The sequence below is a fragment of the Oryctolagus cuniculus genome, chromosome 13 (assembly GCF_051225735.1).
Source record: "Oryctolagus cuniculus isolate XC-2025 breed Fujian yellow rabbit chromosome 13, ASM5122573v1, whole genome shotgun sequence".
In the NCBI taxonomy this organism is placed as follows: domain Eukaryota; kingdom Metazoa; phylum Chordata; class Mammalia; order Lagomorpha; family Leporidae; genus Oryctolagus; species Oryctolagus cuniculus.
The window spans coordinates 60,784,716-60,805,594 of record NC_142879.1 but is presented as its reverse complement, the minus strand read 5'-3'; the positions used below and the strand labels follow the sequence as shown (position 1 = coordinate 60,805,594).

The 20,879-nt window shown below is 44.2% G+C and overlaps 1 protein-coding gene and 1 long non-coding RNA gene across 3 annotated transcripts in view; one reads left to right on the top strand and one right to left on the bottom strand.

The window, feature by feature from the left end:
- Positions 1 to 6,047: 6,047 nt before the first annotated feature.
- LOC149122616 (uncharacterized) lies at positions 6,048 to 9,658 on the bottom strand. Its single transcript, XR_016219735.1, has 3 exons — positions 9,531 to 9,658; positions 6,952 to 7,028; positions 6,048 to 6,184 (listed from the first exon to the last, which is right to left on the bottom strand). It is a non-coding gene; the product is annotated as an uncharacterized LOC149122616 (long non-coding RNA).
- The window catches only part of RYR2 (ryanodine receptor 2), a 772,754-nt gene continuing 761,447 nt past the window's right edge, over positions 9,573 to 20,879 (top strand). The window contains 1 exon segment of one of the 2 annotated variants that reach the window (NM_001082757.1): positions 9,573 to 9,934. In NM_001082757.1, the coding sequence (NP_001076226.1) occupies positions 9,887 to 9,934 (48 nt within the window). In that variant the 5' untranslated portion in view covers positions 9,573 to 9,886. 2 annotated transcript variants of the gene reach the window in all.

The window sequence follows — 20,879 nt, the reverse complement described above, 5'->3', positions numbered from 1 at the left end:
TGCCCTGTAGAATATCTTGAAATTGATATTGTGTACCTCTGGCTTTTTAAATATATTTTATTTATTTATTTAGAAGTAGAGTTATAGAGAGAGAGAGGGAGAGAGAAAAAGGTCTTCTATCTTCTGGTTCATTCCTCAAATGGCTGTAAAGGCCAGAGCTGCATCAAAACCAGGAGCCAGGAGCTTCTTCCAGGTCTCCCACACGGGTTCAGGGACCAAAGCACTTGGGCCATCTTCTACTGCTTTGCTAGGTCATAGCAGAAAGCTGGATGGGAAGAGAAGCATCTGGGACATGAAACAGCACCCATATGGGATGCCAGCACAGCAGGAAAAGGCTTAACCTACTATACCACAGTGCTGGCCACTGGCTTTGCTTTTGTTGTATAAGAATGCTTTAGCTGTTTGGGGTCTCTTGAGATTCTGTTTAATTTTAGCATCATTCTTTTTCAAGATCTAGAAAGAATGCCAATTGTATTTTGGTTGGGAGCACATTGAACCTGTAAATTGCTTTTTGTAGTATGGACATTTTGATGACATTAATTCTAATCCAGGAACATGAAAGATTTTTCCATTTTTTTGTGTTTTCTATTTCTTTCTTTAATAGTTTGAAATTTTCACTGTAGGGATATTTTATCTCCTTTGTTAAATGTATTCCAAAGTATTTTATTTTTTCTATAGCTATTGTGAATGGGATTGTTTTTAGAACTTCTTTCTCAGCTGTGGTGTTATCTGTGTATACAAGGATATTGATTTTTGTGTGTTAATTGTATATCCTGTATCATCAACAAACTCTTTATGAGTTACAATAGTCTCTTCATGGAGTCTTTCGGTTCTCCTACATATGGAATCATGTAATCTGCAAATAGGGATATTTTGACTTCATACTTTCCAATTTATATCCCTTGGATCTTTTTCTTGCCTAATGGCTCTGGCTAAAACTTCCAGGACTATCTTGAATAATCATAGTGAAAGTGGGCATCTTTATCTGGTTCTGGATCTTAGAGGAAATACTTCCAACTTTTCCACACTCAAGAAGATGCTACCTGTGGGTTTGTCATAAATTGCATCAAATATAACTTCTCAGCACTTTGGATAAGATCAAGTATAGTGTAAATTGCCTCAATTGGGTTGACAAATGTTCCTTCTGTGCCTAGTTTGCTTAAGGTTTTCATCATGAAAGACTGTTGTATTTTATCAAATGCTTTCTCTGCATATATTGAGATAAACATATGATTTTTATTCTTCAGTTTGTTAATGTGATGTATCACATTGATTTGTGAATGTTGAGCCATCCCTGCATACCAGGAATAAATCTCATTTGGTCTGGTGAATGATCTTTCTGATGTATTGTTGGATTCAATTGGCTAGTATTTTGTTGAGGATTTTTGTATCTGTGTTCATGAGGGATATTAATCTGTAGTTTACTTTCTCTGTTGCATCTTTTTTTTTCTGTTTTTTTTTTTTTTGTATTTTTTTGTATCCTTAATTCTTAGGAATTAAGGTGACGCTGGCCTCCTAGAAGGAGTTTGGGAGGATTCCTTCCCTTTCAATTGTTTTGAATAGTTTGAGAATAATTGAAATTAGTTCTCCTTTAAAAGTCTGGTAAAATTAAGAAGTGAATCCATCCAGTCCTGGAAATTTCTTTGTTGAGAGGGTTTTTATTACTGATTCAATCTCTGCCTTGGTTATTGATCTGTTTAGGTTATGTATGTCTTCCTGACTCAGTTTTGGCAGAGTGTATGTGTTCAGCAATCTATCAGTTTCTGCTAGATTTTCCAATTTGTTGGCATATAGCTGTTTGCAGTAGTTCTTGATTCTTTTTATTTCCATGGTTTCATTATTATATTTCCTTTCTCATCTCTAATTTTATTAATTTGTGCTACTCCCTCTTTTTTGGTTAGTTTGGCCAACGGTGTATCAATTTTGTTTATTTTTTTGAAAACTAACTCTTCATTTCATGGATCTTTTGTATGGTGTTTTTGTTTGTTTCAATTTGTTTATTTCTCTGTAATTTAATTATTTCTTTCCTTCTAATTTTGGGTTTGGTTTTTTATTTTTCTTGAGATTTTGTTGTTTTTCTTGAGTTCCTTGAGATGCATTGATAGCTTATTTATTTAGTACATTTCTAATTTCTTGATGTAGACACCAATTGCTATAAGCTTCTGCTGTATCCCATACTTTTTTTAAAAAGATTTATTTATTTGAAAGGCAGATTTATAGAGAGGCAGAGAGAGAGGGAGGGAGGGAGGGGTCTTTCATCTGCCAGTTCACTGCCTAGATGCCACAACTGCTGGAGCTGTGCCGATCCAAAGCCAGGAGCCAAGAACTTCCTTTAAGTCTCCCATGTGGGTGCAGAGGCCCAAGGACTTGGGCCATCCTCTACTGCTTCCTCAGGCCATAGCAGATAGCTGGATTGGAAGTTTAGCAGCCAGGACTAGAACTGGCACCCATATGGTGATGCTGGGGCACTGCAGGCGGTGGCTTTACCCACTATGCCACAGAGCTGCCCATCCCCTTACATTATATGTTGTCATCTTCGTATCCAGAAATTTTTTGATTTCTTCTACTGCCCACTGTTCATTAAGGAGCATGTTGTTCAGTCTCCATGTGTTTCCATATGTTCTCAAGATTCTTGAGTTGTTAATTTCCATTCCATTGTGGTCAGAAAAGATGCATAGTATGGTTTCAAGTTTTTTTTGAATTTGGCAAGAGTTGATTTATGTCCTAGCATATGGCCTATCCTAGAGAAAGTTCCGTGTAGTGATGAAAAGAATGTGTACTCTGCAACTGTGGGATGAAAGGTTCTGTAGATATCAGTTAGCTCCATTTGATCCACAGTGTTGATTAGCTCTGTTGCTTTTTCATTGTTTTTCTTTCTAGTTGATCTGTTCATTGATGAAAATTGGGTATTAAAGTCCCATATTGCTATTGTATTGAAGTCTATTTTTCCCTTTAGATGCATTAACATTTCATTTTAAATAGACAGGTGCCCTCGCATTGGGTGCATATACATTTATTATAATCACATCTTCCTGTTGAATTGATCCCTTAATCATTACATAGTGCATTTCTCTCTTTAAATAGTTTTTGTGTAAAAGTCTATTTTGTCTGCTATTAGGATGGTTATACCTGTGTTTTTTTTTTTTTTTCTTTCTTTCTTTCTTGTAGCATAGAGTGTCTTTTTCCATCTTTTCCCTTTCAGTCTGTGTGTATCTTTGCTGGTGAGGTGTGTTTCTCATAGGTAGCAAATAGGTGGGTCTTCTTTTTCAATCCATTCAGCCAATCTGTATGTTTCAATTGGAAAATGATGGCCATTTACATTCAAGGTTACTAGTGATAAGTGACAACTTGGCCCTGCCATTTTTTGTAAATATTCAATTGTTTGTTTTGGATTTCATTTGTATGTTTACTTGGAGATTTTTGGCTTTTGCATTCTTTCAGAATGATAACTATCTTTCTGTGTTTCTCAGTGTAGCACACCCTTAAGCATAATCTGTAAGGATGGGCGAGTAGTAACAAATTCTTCCAATTTCTGTTTGCAATGGAAGGTCTTTATTTCATTTTCTTTCATAAATGAGAGTGAGTGACACCACACATAGTGATTGCTCAGAGACTGAGGTACACCCTGTATGCTATCGTGCAGTTCCAGAGTTCCCACAGTCTCAGCACACAAGGCTCCCATAGTTACGGGGTACAGAGGATCCACTCTGCCATGCTAGCCTGTCTCATCCACGGAGAGTCTGGGATGTTCCCAGAGGCAGCTGCCTGTGGGTGTTCTGCCTTAGTGGTTTGAGCCCTGAGCCTGTGATATGTTGAGAGTCTGAAGACACCTCACAGTCCTAAAGGGATGCCCAGATGCCTGTCAATCCTCCCATCCAGACTCAAAGTCAGTGAGGAATGAAGATTTTTTCCCTCTGGTAAAATCCCTGGATCATAAGCATACACAAGAGCCACTGCAGCTGCTACTTATGTCAGAATGTTGTCTTCTCCCTGCCTATTGTTGGGTGTGTGAACCTGAGCTGTGGTAGCCACTGCTAGTGTCAAGATGGTTCCTTGTCCCCTCCAAGTGTTGCACATCCACACAGGAGCTACCACAGCCACTACTGAATGCAAAAATGACACCCTCTTCGAGCCGTTGTTGGGTTTTGTTTAGGGGCATGAGGAGGGAGAAACCTGCCTCGTTTTTTCATTGGGTTATGCAAGTACCCGGTCTCTATTAGGGTTCCAGGCTGGATTCTGCCAGGCTGTTCCTCTGGCCATATCACCACCGGCACGGGCTGCTGCAGTCTGCTCTCACCTCACCCTCCAAAGCTGCTGCTTTCTCTGACTCTTGGCTCTAGGGGTCACTTGTTGTGTCTGTGCTCGTTGCTGCACATCCACACCTTCCACACTGATCCACAACATCCTTATTCTGTCGAATTTCCACTGCATGTTTCTCTGCAACCCTCCCCTGGGAATGCACTTTCTCCACTTTTCTGCTACTGTTATCGCCTATCCTAAAGCTGTACATCCTTTCCCTATTATGCCATCTTGGAATCTCTCTGGAAAAGTGTTTCAAAATGGAATTTTCTTAAAAGGGAAATAAAACTAGAAAGCTGTGTACAAAGATAGCAAACCAGCATTACATGACCAATGAGAGAAGAGATTCTTAATTATCACCTATGAAGAATGAACACAATCAAACGTAGACACATTGTCTCTGCCTCTAGGTGGTTAATGTGTTTGGGGTATATTAACCTTCAATACTTAACTGTAATTCCAGGCAACATAGGATAAAAGCCTCTGGTCTGCAAGAGGGAGTTACAATTTCTCCTTGAATAAATCAAAGACCAGAAGTGGGCTTTGAGGGTGATTGTTGTGGCATAGCAAATTAATCTGCCACTTGGAACAGCTGCATTCCACAGAGTGCATGGGATGCCACCTCTGATCTAGCTTCCTGCTAATGAGAACCCTGGGAGTTCAACAGATGATGGCTCAAAGACATAGGTCTCTGCCACCCATGTGGGAGACCTGGATGGCCCAGCCTGGCTGTTGGGGGGCAATTGGGGAGTGAAATAGCAGATGGAATCTCTCTCTCTTTCTCTCTGGCTACCAAATCAAATAAACAAGCAAAAATACTCCCCAAAATATGTAGATAGTGGAGGATGGTTCTTTTAAAAAAGTAGGCTTTTGGGCTGGTGCTGTGGCATGGTGTGTAAAGCTATCACCTGCAGTGCTAGCATCCCATTTTGGTGTCAGTTCGAGTCCCAGCTGCTCCACTTATGATCCAGCTTCCTGCTAGTACACCTGGGTGGGCAGCTGGGGATGACCTGGCTGCTTGGGCCCTGCACCCACATAGGAGACCCAGAGAAAGCTCCTTGCTCCTGGCTTTGGATTGGCCTAGCTCTATCCATTGCAGGCATTTGGGAAGTAGACTGGTGGGTGCAGGTTCTTTCTCTTTCTGTCTCTCATTTTTCTTTTTAAAGATTTACTTATTTATTTGAAAGTCAGAGTTACACACAGAGATAAGGAAAGGCAGAGAGAGATATCTTCCATACATTGGTTCACTCCCCAGATGGCCTCAATGGCCAGAGCTACGCCAATCCAAAGGCAGGAGTCAGGAGCCTCTTCTGGGTCTTCCACACAGGTTCATGGACCCAAATATTTGGTCCATCTTCTACTGCTTTCCCAGGCCATAGTAGAGAGCTGGATCAGAAGTGGAACAGCCGGGACTTGAATAGGTGTCCATATGGGATGCCGGCACTGCAGGCTGTGGCTTTATCTGCCACACCACAGCTCTGGTTCTTCCCTGTTTTTCTCTCTGTAACCCTGCCTTTCAGATAAATGAATGGATCTTAAAAAAAGTAGGCTGTAAGGAATGGGGAAGATTTTGACAGGATTTTGTGGCTCTGGGTGCCAGAGAAACAACAAAAGAAAATGAGTGATTGTAATCTACACATTTTATCTGAGTAGTAGTCTTCCTTGGAACCAAAAGGAGAGTACTTGGAAATAAAATGCTGGAAAGGTCTGTTGAAGGCTGTGTCCTGGAGGTCCTCCAGTGCCACACTGAAGGGTTTGACTGTGATTGGCATGTATCTGCAAACCTTCCATCAATGGCTCCTGTTCTTATTGGACAGGGAAGTGAAAAGATGGCATTGTTGTCAATATGAGGTTATTATGGTGGGAGTTGGGAAGATGACTCATGCTGTAAAAGAATGAAAACAGGATGATTAGTTACAAATTTAGTGAAATAATCTGAGATACAAAGACAAGAGTCACTCGTCTTCTTGTCCTTAAAAGACACTGATGTTTGGTGGGGAAGGTGAGGAAAGAATCAGGGAAGATGATCAGCATTGGATCCAAACTCTGGCACAGTAGAAATAACCGCGACTGCAGGATGATCTGTGCGGACGCATGACCCTCGTGATGATCTACTTGCTGGGCGATTTGAGTTGGGAATGCACAGGGAAGCCCGTTCCTCCTCAGGAATCCACGTTTCCTTTCAGTAGAGAAGGTGATTAGCTGTTTTCCATCTTGTGGGATCACCTCTATCTATGATGTCCAGGTCTCATCCAACCCTAAGAGCTAGATGGCGTTTACATTTGGATCTATGTGAAGTTCAGCCCTGGCCCTAGAAACCAAAATTCCTATTGTGGTTTGGATTTCATAGTTTTAAGATAATTTAAGGAACTAATAGTGAGTAGCCTTCAAGTCTTGAAAAACTGATTTCCGCAAAGAACCCAAGCTATAGTGGAAGGTACAACACATAATAACTCCTATCTCTTTCTAGAATCTATTCGGAAATCGAAGAGCTGACAGGACCCTGTTTGGCCTGACATCAGAGACAGATCTCCTGGAGCCTTTTATAGTATGTGCTAGTCTAGACGTTTTCTGTATTCTTTCATCTGGGTTGGGGGAAGGGAAATGGCACAAAATAAACTCAGACTTGAGGACTTCAGACCCCAGTCTCACCACTCAGCAGTTGTATCCTCTTGATTAAGTTAATTACTTTCTCTTAGCCTTCATTCCTTTTTCCTCAAATGGCATTGCTGTGAAGGATGAAAAGAAATAATTAAAAATAAATTTCCTGGAACATAGCAAATGCTCAGTAAATGAGGCTCCATCACCACGACTGATATTTTTAATGTCTTTACTGACCACCATGCAGTAATGCACACCCAGAGATTCAGGCCATGCTGTCTTAGGACACCCCTGTGGTGAGTTCCCTAAGGTTGTCCTTTGGGTGCTTATTTGTAGGACAGGTGCACAATAGGGTGGCCATATTTTAAAGTACATTTAATGAAGATGCAAATAAAATGGAAACTGTCTGAAGCTTTGGTGTGTTGAGTTCTGATATGTGATGAGAAGAAATGCATGAAACATTTACTCTATAGTAAAAAAAAAAAACTATTATTTTGAAAGGTGGGTGGGGAGAGTGAGAGAGAAGGGGAAAGGAGAGGAGAGAGAGGGAGAGAAATCATTCCCCCCACCCACTGGTTCATTTCCCAAGGTGGGCGGGGGGGGGGGTGAAGCCAGAAGCTGAGACTTAATCCAGATCTTCCACAAGGGTAGCAGGAACCCAATTACTTGAGCCATCACCAGTGCCTCCCAGGGTCTGTATTAGCAGGAAGCTGAAGTCAGGAGCTGCAGCCATGTATCAAACCCAGGCACCCTTCTGTGAGATACAGACATCTTAAACAGCATCCTAACTGCTGGGCTACCTTGGAATTTTAAAACTGGAACTTTGAGTTGACAAGCAATGGGCTAAATCTCAGATCTACCATCTGCTGGTTCATTCCCCAAATACCTGCCACAGTTGGGGCTAGGCCAGACTGAAGCTGGAAGCCAGGAACTTCATCTGGGATTCCATTTAGCTGGCAAAGACTCTAGAGCTTGAACTACTGCCTCCAAGAGTGTACATTAGCAGGAAGCTAGATGGGAAGAAGAGCCAGGACTGGGACCTAGGCACTCAGGGGATACAGGCACCAGCCCCCCTCAATCCCCTTGCATCTTTGTAGGATTGACATTTGGAACCTTTACTTTGCACAGTTTATTTTTAAATATCACAAACGAAAGTGCTGTGGTGTAGGAACAAGAGATAAATGCTTTCTTGTCCAACTTATCTCATACCTCACACTTCCTTAGTCATGGTCCTTTGGTAAATGGATATTTGATGGGTTATTGCCTGGAGAATTGAGAGAGAACTGATATCCCTGCTGGAATGCTCGAATTTCTTCTCTCAGCAAGGAAAATGGAAGCCTTGTTTGAGTTTAGAGCCATCCAGTGATCCAAACTTCTGTACCTGTATACTTTATTGCAATTCCTTGTCGAAGTAAGGCTTGGATTTCTTTTAAAAAAAAAAAAAAGATTTATTTATTTGAAAGGCAGAATTACAAAGAGGCAAAGGCAGAGAGAGAGAGAGAGAGATCTCCCATCTGCTGATTTCACTCCTCAAATGGCCGCAACCTCCGGAGCTGAGCCGATCTGAAGCCAGGAGCCAGGAGCTTCCTCCGTGTCTCCCACGCGGGTGCAGAGGCCCAAGGACTTGGGCCATCTTCTACTGCTTTCCCAGGACATAGCAGAGAGCTGGATTGGAAGTGGAGCAGCTGGGATTCGAGTCGGCGCCCATATGGAATGCCAGCACTGCACAAGGCGGTTTTACCTGCTATGCCACAGCGCCAGCCCCGGCTTAGATTTCTTTTTAAAAAATATTTATTTACTTGAGTTGGGGGGAGGGAGGGAGAGAGAGAGAGAGAGACAGATATCTTCCATGCACTGGTTCGCTCAAGTGGCCACAACTGCCAGAGATGGGCCAGACCTAAGCCAGGAGCCAGGAGCTTCATCCAGGTCTCCCACGTGGGTGCAGGGCCCCTAACACTTGAGCCATCTTCTGCTGCTTTCCCAGGCTCATTAGCACGGAGCTGATCGGAAGTGGAGCAGCCGGACATGGAACCACGTCGCAGACAGTGGCTTAACCCATTGCTCCAGAATGCCCATCCCAAGTATTTGCATTTCTAATCTAGACTAAAAGCTCTTGTATCTGTCTTGTACCACACGATCTGACATAGACGCCCACTACGCATGTATTTGTTAAAGCGTTGTGCAAAGCATGCAGTTTTTACAAATTATCTGTGGAAAGCATGTTAAAGAATCCCCAAGTTGGCGGTGAATTGAGGGAATCCAAGTTCAAAAGAGCATGTATTGGATAGCGTTTACTTGGAAATGACGCACCCCCTGCGCCCCGATGATTCTGCTTGCCATCCGAAGAGCTGTGGAAGTTAGCGCCCTAGCCCAGGCCGCGAGGAAGGAGCGCGGTGCTTAAGGAGTAAGGTCAGACGCAGCAGGTGAAGCTGCTGAGGGGCCCCCGGCAGGGCGCAGGTGGAAGGCTGCGCGCGCGCGGCCCCTGATACCCAGCTCAGCCAGTAAGCGGCGCTGGGCCTCGGGTTTGGCAGCCCCGAGGAGCGGGCTGCGGATTACCTGCAGCACTGGGGAGCCCGCGAGCTCCTCCCCGCCCGCCCGCCCCCACTTCCCACCCCCTCCGCGGCACTCACCCGGCTCCGCGGGCTCCGCGCACTCGCTCGGAGGAGCTGGGGCCGAGCGGACAGCCGGCTGCAGGCAGCGAGCGCGGCGGGGCTGCGCGGCCGCCTCCCCGCGTCCTCCGGGCCGGGCCGCCCTCCTCCCGCACAGTGCGGCGCAGGGAGGCCCCGCGCCTCAGCCGTCCGCGCGCGCCCGCGCCGCCTCCTCAGTTCTGCAGGCGGGGACCGCCCGGCGCTCGGCACCCAGCAGCGCAGCCCCCTCCCGCCCCCGGCTCGCGGCCGCAGCAGGCAGTGCGAGGGGCGCCGCCGCCGCCACCGCCGCGGGGCTCCTCAGGGTTCCCGAGTCAGCCCCGGCGAGGAGGCGCGGAGCCATGGCTGATGGGGGCGAAGGCGAGGATGAGATCCAGTTCCTGCGAACTGTAAGCGCCGCGCGTCGCGTGTTCTCCCAGGGGAAGGGGGCGCCGGGGCAGCCACTAGCAGGGTCCGGGCAGAGTGGCAGCGGGCAGCGGGACGCGCGGCGGGGCAGGGGTGCCCGCTGGGGATTCGGGAGGAGTCGGCGTCTCCAAGTATGTGCAGGTGTGCTTGGTGGGCCAGGGGAGGGAAAGGGCGCGTGTCTGTGCGCGCGTTTGTAAAGCCAGGGATCCGAGCGGGCGAGGGGCACCCAGGCTCGGTTCTGGGGCACAGCGTGCACCTCCCGGGGGAAGGGTGCAGAGCAGGGTGGCTCGCGGGGGTGCAGGGGCTAGCGGAGGGACTCGGGCTGTCGCCGGCAGTTAGCACCGCCGCGCCGATTCTCGGGCTTTCGGGCCGGACCCGCGCGCTGTCACAGAACGAAGACGTCGATTCCTGTACTTGGCAGAGCGTGCGCGGCTGCCGGCCCAGAGCGGGGGTGGTGGCGGTGGTGGCGGTGGCCCTGGTGCAGGAGGCTGAGATTTCCTCCAAGTCTAGGTGCTGCGAGCGGGTCGGGGGACCTCCGCGGCCACCACAGGGCTCTGGGGGTGCTGTGACCGCTCGCAGAGCGTGGAAGGCATGAGGAGCGTGTGTGTGAGTGTGTGTGTGAGTGTGCGTGTGTGTGAGTGTGCGTGCGCGGGTGGGGAGACAGCGCGAACGTGTCGTTCTCTAAATGCTGGGCTATTGAATGCCGAGCGCAGCAGCAAAGTGCCTGCTTGTGTGTAAGGGCAGGGTGGCTGCTGGCGTACCCACCCGGCAAGGGAGGCTTGGCTTTCCACTAGGACAATTCTTTTAAGTACCTCTTGGCTCCGCTCCTTCCACCCTCTGATTTGTTCAAACACTGCAGATACTTCCCTGGTGGAGGCATTGCTCACCTCCAAGCTGGGGCTGGAGGGTCTCTGGACACAAGGAAATAGCCCCAACTTCGTGTTAGGAATAACCCAGTCAGTCTCCTTAGCATCCTTCTAGCCGTCCCTTCTCCACGGCTGTCCGCCTTCCGGAAGGATATTCCCGTGTAGGATTTCCCTGACCCCCAGGTTCAGGACTGCGGCTCCTCCTGCTACTTCTTTCCTGGGCAGAAATAAAGATGCCACTTGCAGTTACAACTGCTTCCACACAAATTGTAGAGACGGTTGGATTTTGAACTGTGAACCAGATGGTAACTTTTAGGTGCGAAAATAGCCTTGACGATGTATTTGGGTATTGACCAAGTGAAAACAGTACATTTGTATGGGAACATAGTGAAGGACCACTTTCCCCTTTTGCTCTTTGGCGTTTTTTTTTTTTTTGGGGGGGGGGTGGCTGACAGTAATTTGTGCACAAACAGGAAGGAATGGAAGAAAGCTTTGCAAAAGATTAAATCCAGGGTGCGCATCAGTGGGGAATGCTCAGAGCTGCAGGTTATGCACCATTGCTGATGCCATTGGAGGGAATACTGGTCCCAAGATCCAGCTGTAAGAGCCTGTTCACGAATACCTTGCTCACGGGGAATATTTTAAGTCTGCTAGTAATAGTTGATTTTTTTTTTGTGGAAAATTCTCTGTACTTTTTTTTAAAAGGAATTAAAGCCACAGGATTTTTTCCCCTCAAAATTAAAGAACGTTTAGTTAGTTGATGAATAATTTCTAAATTGAATTTTTACCAACCTCCATGGGGTTAAAATTAGCTAGGAAATTTGGAAGGCTTGTGCACTCAAAGGCTTCCTGCAGGCTTAAATGTTAAGCTGGGCTCATGGAGGTGGTGTTATCAGAATGCTTAATGGGGACCGAGGTGATGTGCTCGCTGATGGGGTTTTGCACATATAAAGTAATGCTAACTCTGTGCCACTTGACAGCTGCCTGTCAGCTGGTGCAACACCTTTGATAAGTGGGTCCTGGGTAGAGATCTGGCAGTCCCAGGCTGGGATTTTTCTTTTAATAAAACATCTGTAGGTTGTTGCCCTGATGATAAATGACCTTGAAGGAGGTAGCACAGTGAAGCAGGGAATTTTATTTATTTTTTTAGTGTAACATTAGTGTCTGAAAGGAAAACATGCCTTTTTCTAACATTTTATAATTTTAATATAGAATTGCTTAAATCCTTTCCCAGCTCCTCTGGCTACTGCCCTCTACCCTTTCCACTTTATTCTCATAACCTGAGAATGTTGGTGGTTCAAGAATGTTAATGGGGGTGACAGAGAATGCTTTTCCTACATCAAATTCATCTCTTTTTATCTGATGCTTTTATTTCTTCACTGAAGCAATGAGTTATTGCTTCTTAAGTATTAAGAATTTGTTACATGTTGATAAAAATAATCATAAATTGAAGACTTAGTGATGGTAATGGGTGAAACTGTTGTGTAAGAAAAGAGAATCAGAGAGGCATTAAGACATAGTGATTGTGAAGTTGACCGCACATTTCACATGTTGTAATTAGGGCATCCTAATGATTATCTTCAGCGGATCATTGTCTATTGGGTTTGCATTCAGCACTCCAGCCTACTGAGGCATCTTTCCACTGTGCTCGGCTTTTTTTTTTTTTTTCTTTTTCCATCATAGCTCTGAAAACACTGGCAAGAAAAGTCGAGAAGAAATCTTTAATGGATTGTACCCATGAGTTATATCTGCTGCTAAAAATTAGTTCTTCATTTATGAAGCAGTTTTTTTTTTTTTCACTGTTTGGTTGTAGCAGTCCCTCTTCCACTTCTGTTATGCAGTGGCTTTCAAGTCTGCTAACTTTCCTTGCAAGTGGTCATGCAATGAATGATAATCTTTGGCTCAGTGGCTGCCCCAGCAGCTGGAAACATGCCTGCTCTGATCTATTGTCTTTTTAGAGACACTGAGGCTATGTTTGTTTGAATGCTGTATGTGCTGGGGTGTTTGCTTTTTGCATCCTCAGCCTATAATGGATTCGTTCACAGTCATATCCAAACATATCCATGATTTGGAGTGTGTGGTTTATTTTACTCTAAAATTTTATTAACTTGCTAATTTGTAATGAATTATAATTGGATCTTTTTAGTTATAGTCCTTATTTCCAAGCAACCTTACAGAACTTTATAGAAGGTGTTCCCTGACCTTAAGAAAGCCATGATATGAAATGACCTTGGTCAAGGATTCTTTCTTCTGAGTACCTGGCCTTTCTTATATTTGTGACAGTATAGTTGAGTTACTCTTGGTGAATATCTTGCTATGTAGTACCTTAGGCCTGGCTACAGAAATGATTGTGATATGAGTATTCATAGCCATCCTCGTACTTCCTTTGCAGAACAAACTACTTACATTGTAGATTTCTTCCTAATGTTTATACATCTTGCTCCACTGCAGAGGAAGTAGTCATCAATTAGTAGTAATTATAATGAACTATTGATGCCACTGCACAACACTGTGAAATAGGTTGGGAGAAAATGTTTGACCCTCATTTGTAGAGGTACCAGAAGGTTAATGGTATGAAATCAGCAGCTCAGCTGTGCAGAATTAGGAGTAAATTCAAATCTTCTACGAAAAATATCTTCTCCAGGAGAGAGAGCTGCTTTGTCCATATCTCAAGTATGTTTTAGGTTTACAGCAAACAGGATACTCAATTTTCTCAGCTGTAGGAATGTCGGAGTACAAAGGAGAAGACAGCAGTGCAAACTTGTACCTTTTGCTTCCTTGGTAATGAAGCCATGAGGAGCTTTAGACAGATATGCACTGAGGTGTTTTCTCAAGAAACTGATGGAAAGCCCACCCAGACTTACATCACTAGACTTTCTTCTTACTTAGAAATTGTTGTGTACACCTTGGCAAGAAGGGCAAGATGTAAAACATGTAGGGCACTAATTTATTTGACATTCATCCTTACTTGTATTTTTTGCTTTAGACAAGTGTTTTTATGGAGGCTGAATTACTCATGAAAGGATTCCAGTGGCATGGAGGCTGTGTTAATAGCTTCTGGGGGAGAAGGAGAGATGCTGAAGCACATGTTTGTCTCCTGAAACTCTGACGTTATGAGAAGTTTGTTAATTCAGCAAAACGTTTGTTGAGCGCCTTCTGAATACATGGTGTGATATTCAGTGTTAAGGAAGCATTTAAAATAAGTGCAGAACTATTTTGCAATTATAATTGCAAAAACTTAGAGACAGGCATGGAACAACTAGAGAGAAAATGCATATATGTATGTATCATATAATATTTATACTTTATGAATGTCAGCCCCCAACTCTCTAATTGTGTGGGTAAGGAAACCAAAGCTCAGTTTTTGGTGCAATGTCACATTCCGAGTTATGGCATAGAGCAATGTAAAACATATGAAAAAAACATTTTTTTCTGGCAATTTTTAGGAGATTATCAGCACATCATTCTTTATAGAGTAGATTTAACCCTCCATGTGCTATCTTATCCTTAATTTGGACATCACAGGGTACCCTTTTCACTCCTTCTGATCACCAAAAATAAATTTCTCTTCTTTCTGAAGTTAGGGTTTCCCGCATGCCCTAGGTCCTGGTTCGGGATGAAAATCCTTCCTTTTGTTGTTGTTTTTTCTTCTTTACTTAATCCTTTGGTTTGTCTTGAGGCATTCTAATTTCTCCCACCCTCAAATTTCTTTATTTGACCCTGATGCTTTTCAACTCCTCCAACATGGTCTACCCTCCCTGCCAGTTTCCATCTTGCCTTGTAATTAGCTAGCTTCTCTCTCTTGTTAACATCATTTTCCCAGCTGTTGCCAATGACCTCTTTTGTGCCAAAAGTAAGTATTCTCTCTCTGATCGTATAGATCCATTCGCAAACTCTGTTAACCCAACCCTGGTTTTGAAGCTACTATCTTTGGCTTTGGAAACATCATTTCATACCTTTGCGGGGTTCTTTTTTTCTTTGTTCTCCAAGTCTGTGACTATCCCACAAGTTTCCATCTGCTTCCTTTTCTGACTCTTCTACCTTCACGAGCTCATCCATGTCACAAAATCTGAGATGTTTTGAATAATAGAGTTGAAAATGACTTCCAGCTCTGAGAGCCAGAAAGGTGATTGGAACTTTCTGCCTTTTTTTTTTTTAAGATTTATTAATTTATTTGAAAGGCAAAATTACAGAGAGATAAAGGAGGAGATAGAAAGAGATCTTCTAACCGCTGGTTTATTCCCCAAATTGCTGCAAAGGCTGGGCAGTGAAGGCAGGAGACTGGAACTCCATCATGGTCTCCTATATGGGTGTAGGGAGTGGTGCAGGTGTGGGCCATCTTTTGCTACTTTCCTGGGCACATTAGCAGGGAGCTGGATCAGAAGCAGAGCAGCCAGGGCTTTAACTGGTGCCCATAAGGAATGCCAGCATTGCAGATTGTAGCTATACCCAGTGTGCCACAATGCCAGCCTTATGAATGGGACTTTGCCAAAGCTACTTGTTTCTGTAGAAAGACTCACCGCAGACCTGACATCCCTGAGCCATCAATTCCAGCCTCCCTTTAGACTTCTCTCCTCCATAGCAGACTCTGGACTCATGTTCTGAGCTCGTTGTGTATTGGGTTTCCTAAGTGGCTCTTCTTCCTGCTGTCAGTTGGTTAGTGAGATTGCCAGTTAAGGCTCTGGCTTAGAAACACTAACATGACCCTCACTTTTGGACGACCTGGGTCTGAGGCCTGAATCCACCTAACTTTATGGACTCAATCTCTATTGTAACAGGAAAATGCTGTTACACATCAGAGGGATTACTGAAGGTCACATGATAGAATTTAAGCGAAACACCTGTTATAATGCCTGTCTCATGGTAGGTGCTAAATTTGATAATTTAGTCATTTTATTATTTTACCACTGTATCTTTTTGTCATCATTTCCCTTCATAGTTTCCCTTTCAATCTAGCTTGGATTTACATTTATTTTATACCCCATTTCTTTCTCATTCATATCCCTTTTCTCTTCAGGCTGCTATAACAGCCTACATAACGTGTATATAGGCTGGGTGCCTTATACATGATAGAGATTTATTTCTCAGTGTTCTGGGGCTCGGAAGATCCAGGCACCAGCAGATTTAGTGTCTGGTGAGGGCCTTCTTGCTGCATCTTCACATGACGAGAGCATGGGCGAGCGAGTTCTCTGGGATCCCTTATATAAAGACACAGGCAACATCATGAAGGCCCCACCACCATGACCTCATACCCTCCTGAAGCCCACCTGCTAACACCTGCCCCTGGTGTGTGGGGGAGGGTTTCAACATCTGAATTTTGAGAAGATGTAAACATTTATACCATGGCACCTCAGTGTTTGTTTCAACTTTCCCCAGCATATCAGCAAAATGCCTTGGCTCCCTCTGCCATCTTAATCCTTCTAAAATCCTGATGTTTATCCTTACTCTTGTCACAGCCAATCTGACTTCTCTCCTTGGCTCATGACCTTTTATTATTAGCTTTCAAGCCAATCAATTCTAATTTTTCTTCCTCTAATCCCTTTTGAGCTACTCAAGTTTTTCCACATATTTTATCACTGATTTGTGGTTAATTCCCTAATGCTCCACTAGTAGGTTAGGACCAGGCTTGAGGTATTAATTTATCATGATGCTTAGCACAGTGTTAGCTACAGGAATCCATTTGAGAGAAGTCTTATGGAAAGTGGAAGCTTGGGGTAAAAGACTGACTTCGCTCCCTAAATTTAATGTGAAGACCTCTTGAATGTGTTCAGATACAAAGAGAAGGAATCTGTTATGAGGGAGGTAGACAGAGAATGTGGGCGAGAGAGTGGGAGGAAAATCCTTCCTGAGGCAGAAGACTAGAAAGGCTGGTGGGTGAAATTCTGAGATGAGAATACAGGAGGTTTGTTGGCTCACAGGGTGGAAGTGTTGGTTGCTGCTATGGAAGGCAGCAGTGGCTCCTGGGTCAGCCGGAGAGGACATCTGGTCTCTGGCTTGTGAGGGAGACTGGGGAGAGAGAAGTTGGAGTCACTGAGGCGAGTGAGCTTAGCAGAGAAAGAGACAGTGAAGGACTCTGTGAGTCTGAGTAGTGGGTGCTGCCTTAGAGAGAACTTGGGTTCTGGTCAGAATGTGAATTTCATGGAGCAGTTCCTCACTGTCAGGGCCATGAGGTGACTTCCAGGGCATTGGTGGGGCATCCCATGGGGCATTTTATCCACTTGATTTCATCTGTATTGATCATGAGACGATCACTAGTCTGGGGACCCTGCCAATGGGTGGTTGTATGATCTTGGGGCTGGCAGGGTCATATCAGAATTGTTTTGGGGAAGGTAAAATGGAAAGAAGCTAGTTACCTCTGAGGGATTCTGAGGGGTTTCCCATTGTTGTATTAATAATCCTGGGGCCATTCAAGCTCAAAACTGTTTTTAGAATAATGAACAAATACTTTGATTCTGGGATCCTTGGAAAGTGTCATCCTGGTGGGTCACAGGTCAGTCTCCAAACCCCTAATGATCTTGTTTGCCCATCCTCTTTACTCTCTTCACTGTGAAATGCTTCTCTGGATTCCTGTTGACTACCTTTCAGCTTGTGAAGAAGCAACCTGTATTTCCTGAAACGTTGGCCTCAAAGCCCCGATGGAATGTGTGTTTCACTGTTCCCAGCTTCTATGGCCCAATAAAGTTTTATGGTGTTCTTGTTGCAATGAAATGAAATCTGATGCTTTCCCTGTTAGAAACTGAGAGTTCAGAAACCATACCCATCATGATCTCCATGCTCATCACCCAAGCAGAGCTCTCCCTCCAGAGGAAGACCAAAGACAGCTGGAGCCACCTGCATGCATGCCAAACCAAGATTTCCCCTGGTTGCCTGGGCCAAGGGACCTACTTACTGTCTACTTGTTGATGAGTAAGATTTACCAGTTTACCAGAATGAAACCTTAAATCTAGTTAGGGAGCCAAAGCATGTAGGTCAGAGTAAGTAGAACAGTAGCAAGTATTATAGGAGCTCAAAGGCTGGCTGGGCCATGGTACGTCTTGCTAGGTTGAGATAGGATTAAACACATACTCGCTCACTGGGACACATGGTCCTTAGCATACAGGGGAGATCCATGTGTGATTGGTGAGTGAGGGACACAGGCTCATTCATCCCATCACTGAGGCAGAAAGAACAACTGCCTGTGGCCAATTGACCTTTTCTATGATGGTAACCACTCTTAGTGAGCTTTAAAATTTTGGGGATTTAAAAATGATGATGCACATTTGTTCCACTTTTTTTTTGAAGGTCTATTTATTTATTTGAAAGGCAGAGGTGAGAGAGAGAGAGAGAGGTCTGTCTGCCACTGGTTCACTCCCCAAAAGCCGCAATGGCCGGAGCTGGACTGATCTGAAGCCAGGAGCCGGGAGCTTCTTCCAGGTCTCCCACGTGGGTGCAGGGGCCCAAGGACTTGGGCCATCTTCCACTGCTTTCCCAGGCCATAGCAGAGAGCTAGATTGGAAGTGGAGCAGCTGGGACTCGAACTAGTACCCATATGTGGGTGCCAGCACTGCAGGCAGTGGCATTACCCACTATGCCACAGTTCTGGCTCCCATTTCTTCCACTTCTAATGAAATTTTTCATTGTTTTATTTTCCCCTGAAATTTAGAATCTCATTCATAATGTTTATGTGAACCCATGAGTTCCATTTGTTACTTATGCCATAACCAACACAAATAAAATATATTTTGAGGGGACCAAAAATTACAGGAAGAACAACTCTTGCATCTTGAGTAAATTGGAGTATTTTAGAAATAGTTACTAGGGGCCGGCGCCGTGGCTCACTAGGTTAGTCCTCTGCCTGCAGCGCCGGCATCCCATATGGGCACTGCATTCTAGTCCTGGTTGCTCCTCTTCCAGTCCGACACTCTGCTGTGGAGGATGGCCCGGGTGCTTGGGCCCCTGCACCCGCATGGGAGACCAGGAGGAAGCGCCTGAACCCAAGAGGGAAGACCTTCCTCTTGGTCTGTCTCTCTCTCACTGTCCATAATTCTACCTGTCAAATAAAATAATAATTATTACTAAAAATCACATGGGGTTTATAGCCATTAATAGTTCTATTTTCCACAACAAATTTCTGGCTATTGAAACACAAGGAATTTTGGCTTAAATTCTTATAGATGTCACTGGAATTTGTGTTTATTTCAGATTCAAAGAAACTTTTCATGGAGGCTGTTTAGAAACACACACATACACACACAAACACACAAGTGAGTAAATGACAATACCTTTTATTGGTTTTACAAAATCTTGACTCTGAAGTGAAATACAGTTCAGTTAGCTGGTGTGAATTGTTGGCCTCTGTCACCATTTCCAGTACTTCAGGAGTTTTTTGTTGAGGTCAAGGCTTTTTTGAAAGGTGTAAGCTCCAGGCTCATGAATTGGCTGTGAGAAATGCTGTTTTGATAGTGGAGAGCCAGAGATAAACCAGTAGCATCTGTGTAGGGAAAATAGCATCAGCATGTCTTTTTCGAGGTCATCTGAGGCATTGTGAGGGCACAGTTGAATAATTGCGGAGGCTGACAGAAATTCCTCTGATCTCAGATACCTGTCAACCCTGAGAGGTGATACTGCTGTGGTATGAAGCCTGGTCAGGAGACCAGCACTGTTTTTTATCATTTGCTAGCTGCTGCTGTTGGTGAATTGGTTTTTTTTTTGTGGGTTCACTTACATTTTTGGTCTAGAATGTCTTTTCTAAGTACTTTACATGTATATTTTTGTGTACTTCTTACCAAATCCCTCAGAGGTAAGTACCAAGAAATCATGTCACCAGACAGATACAAGAAGCTGGCTCTACAACCCAGACTCAACCTTAAAGACTATCTAGAGTTCCTTTCTGCCAGAGATGGACATACTTAAAACAGGAAGGAAACTTGAGGCCCTACTCCCTTTCTTCTGGAAACGTTTTTTGAACTAACAAGTATGATTTTCCTGTAGTACCAGTGCCCCGTTGGTTAGCCACCACATAACAGATCCTGTGTTTGATGTTTGTGGAATTGAACTGATCCTGTGAGAAAGTAGTTTACATGATAAATACAGAACAGTGCACCCATATCCCAGCTTTACTAGGCTACCTTAATTTAGGGGGCATGAACAGGGTAGGCACAGCTCCTGGAGTGTTGAGATGTTAGGACAAAACATGTGTATCTGTGTGGCAATGGGAAGTTCATGGTCCTATGAAGACTGTTCTATGTAAATTCAGAGAGAACAAAGGTGAAGAGGTGATGAATCTGTCCACAAGAAGGCATCCAAGATCCTACCTGTACAAGGTGGAGTCAATGCTGGGATACCCAAATTCTACTTACTACACTTTGTGAAGATTGTCAACATGAAAGACTTCATCTGGAATGTGCAACAGCTTGGACAGCGCAGGGATGAAGGCTTCTATAAAATGCCACGTTGATCTGTCAAGTACTCCAGAAGTCATTTTGTTGAGTTTATAGAAATTTTGATCCATTTTATTTTTTAGAACAGTTGAAATTTGAGGGAATGGGCTAAGGGATAATAACATACCTCAAAGTGCCTTTAAAATTTTTTTAAAAGACAGTATTTTAAAAAACTGTAAAATTATGAGCCTGAAGTTAGTAACAAAATTTTATGTCTTTTTAGAGAGCAACAACTTATTGAAGGATGCTTGGGGCACTTGTAAAAAGTAGTAGAAACACACATACACACACGATTTCATCCTGTGCTCTTTACTTCTCTCTTTATTCTTTGCACTCTCAGTCCCCTTTGATCTTGGACACATTTGACAATGATGTGCTGCCAAGGACAGTGCCCATGATTGGAAGTTATGATCAGCTTATAAGTCCAGTCTTGTAGGCTCAGCTAAACAATTGGAGAACATTTCTTCTTGAGTTAGAGACAGATGAAAAGCTGAGATGAAATATTTCTGACTGAGCCTGTCAGAGAAGCGTTAAGGATGCATTTCCACTGCTGTCCTCTTTGTGACAGTAAAGGGGCCATCATTTCAGCAAGATGGGGTATCATTAAGTGTAAATGTTCTGCCCTTGGTACAAAGAACTGCATT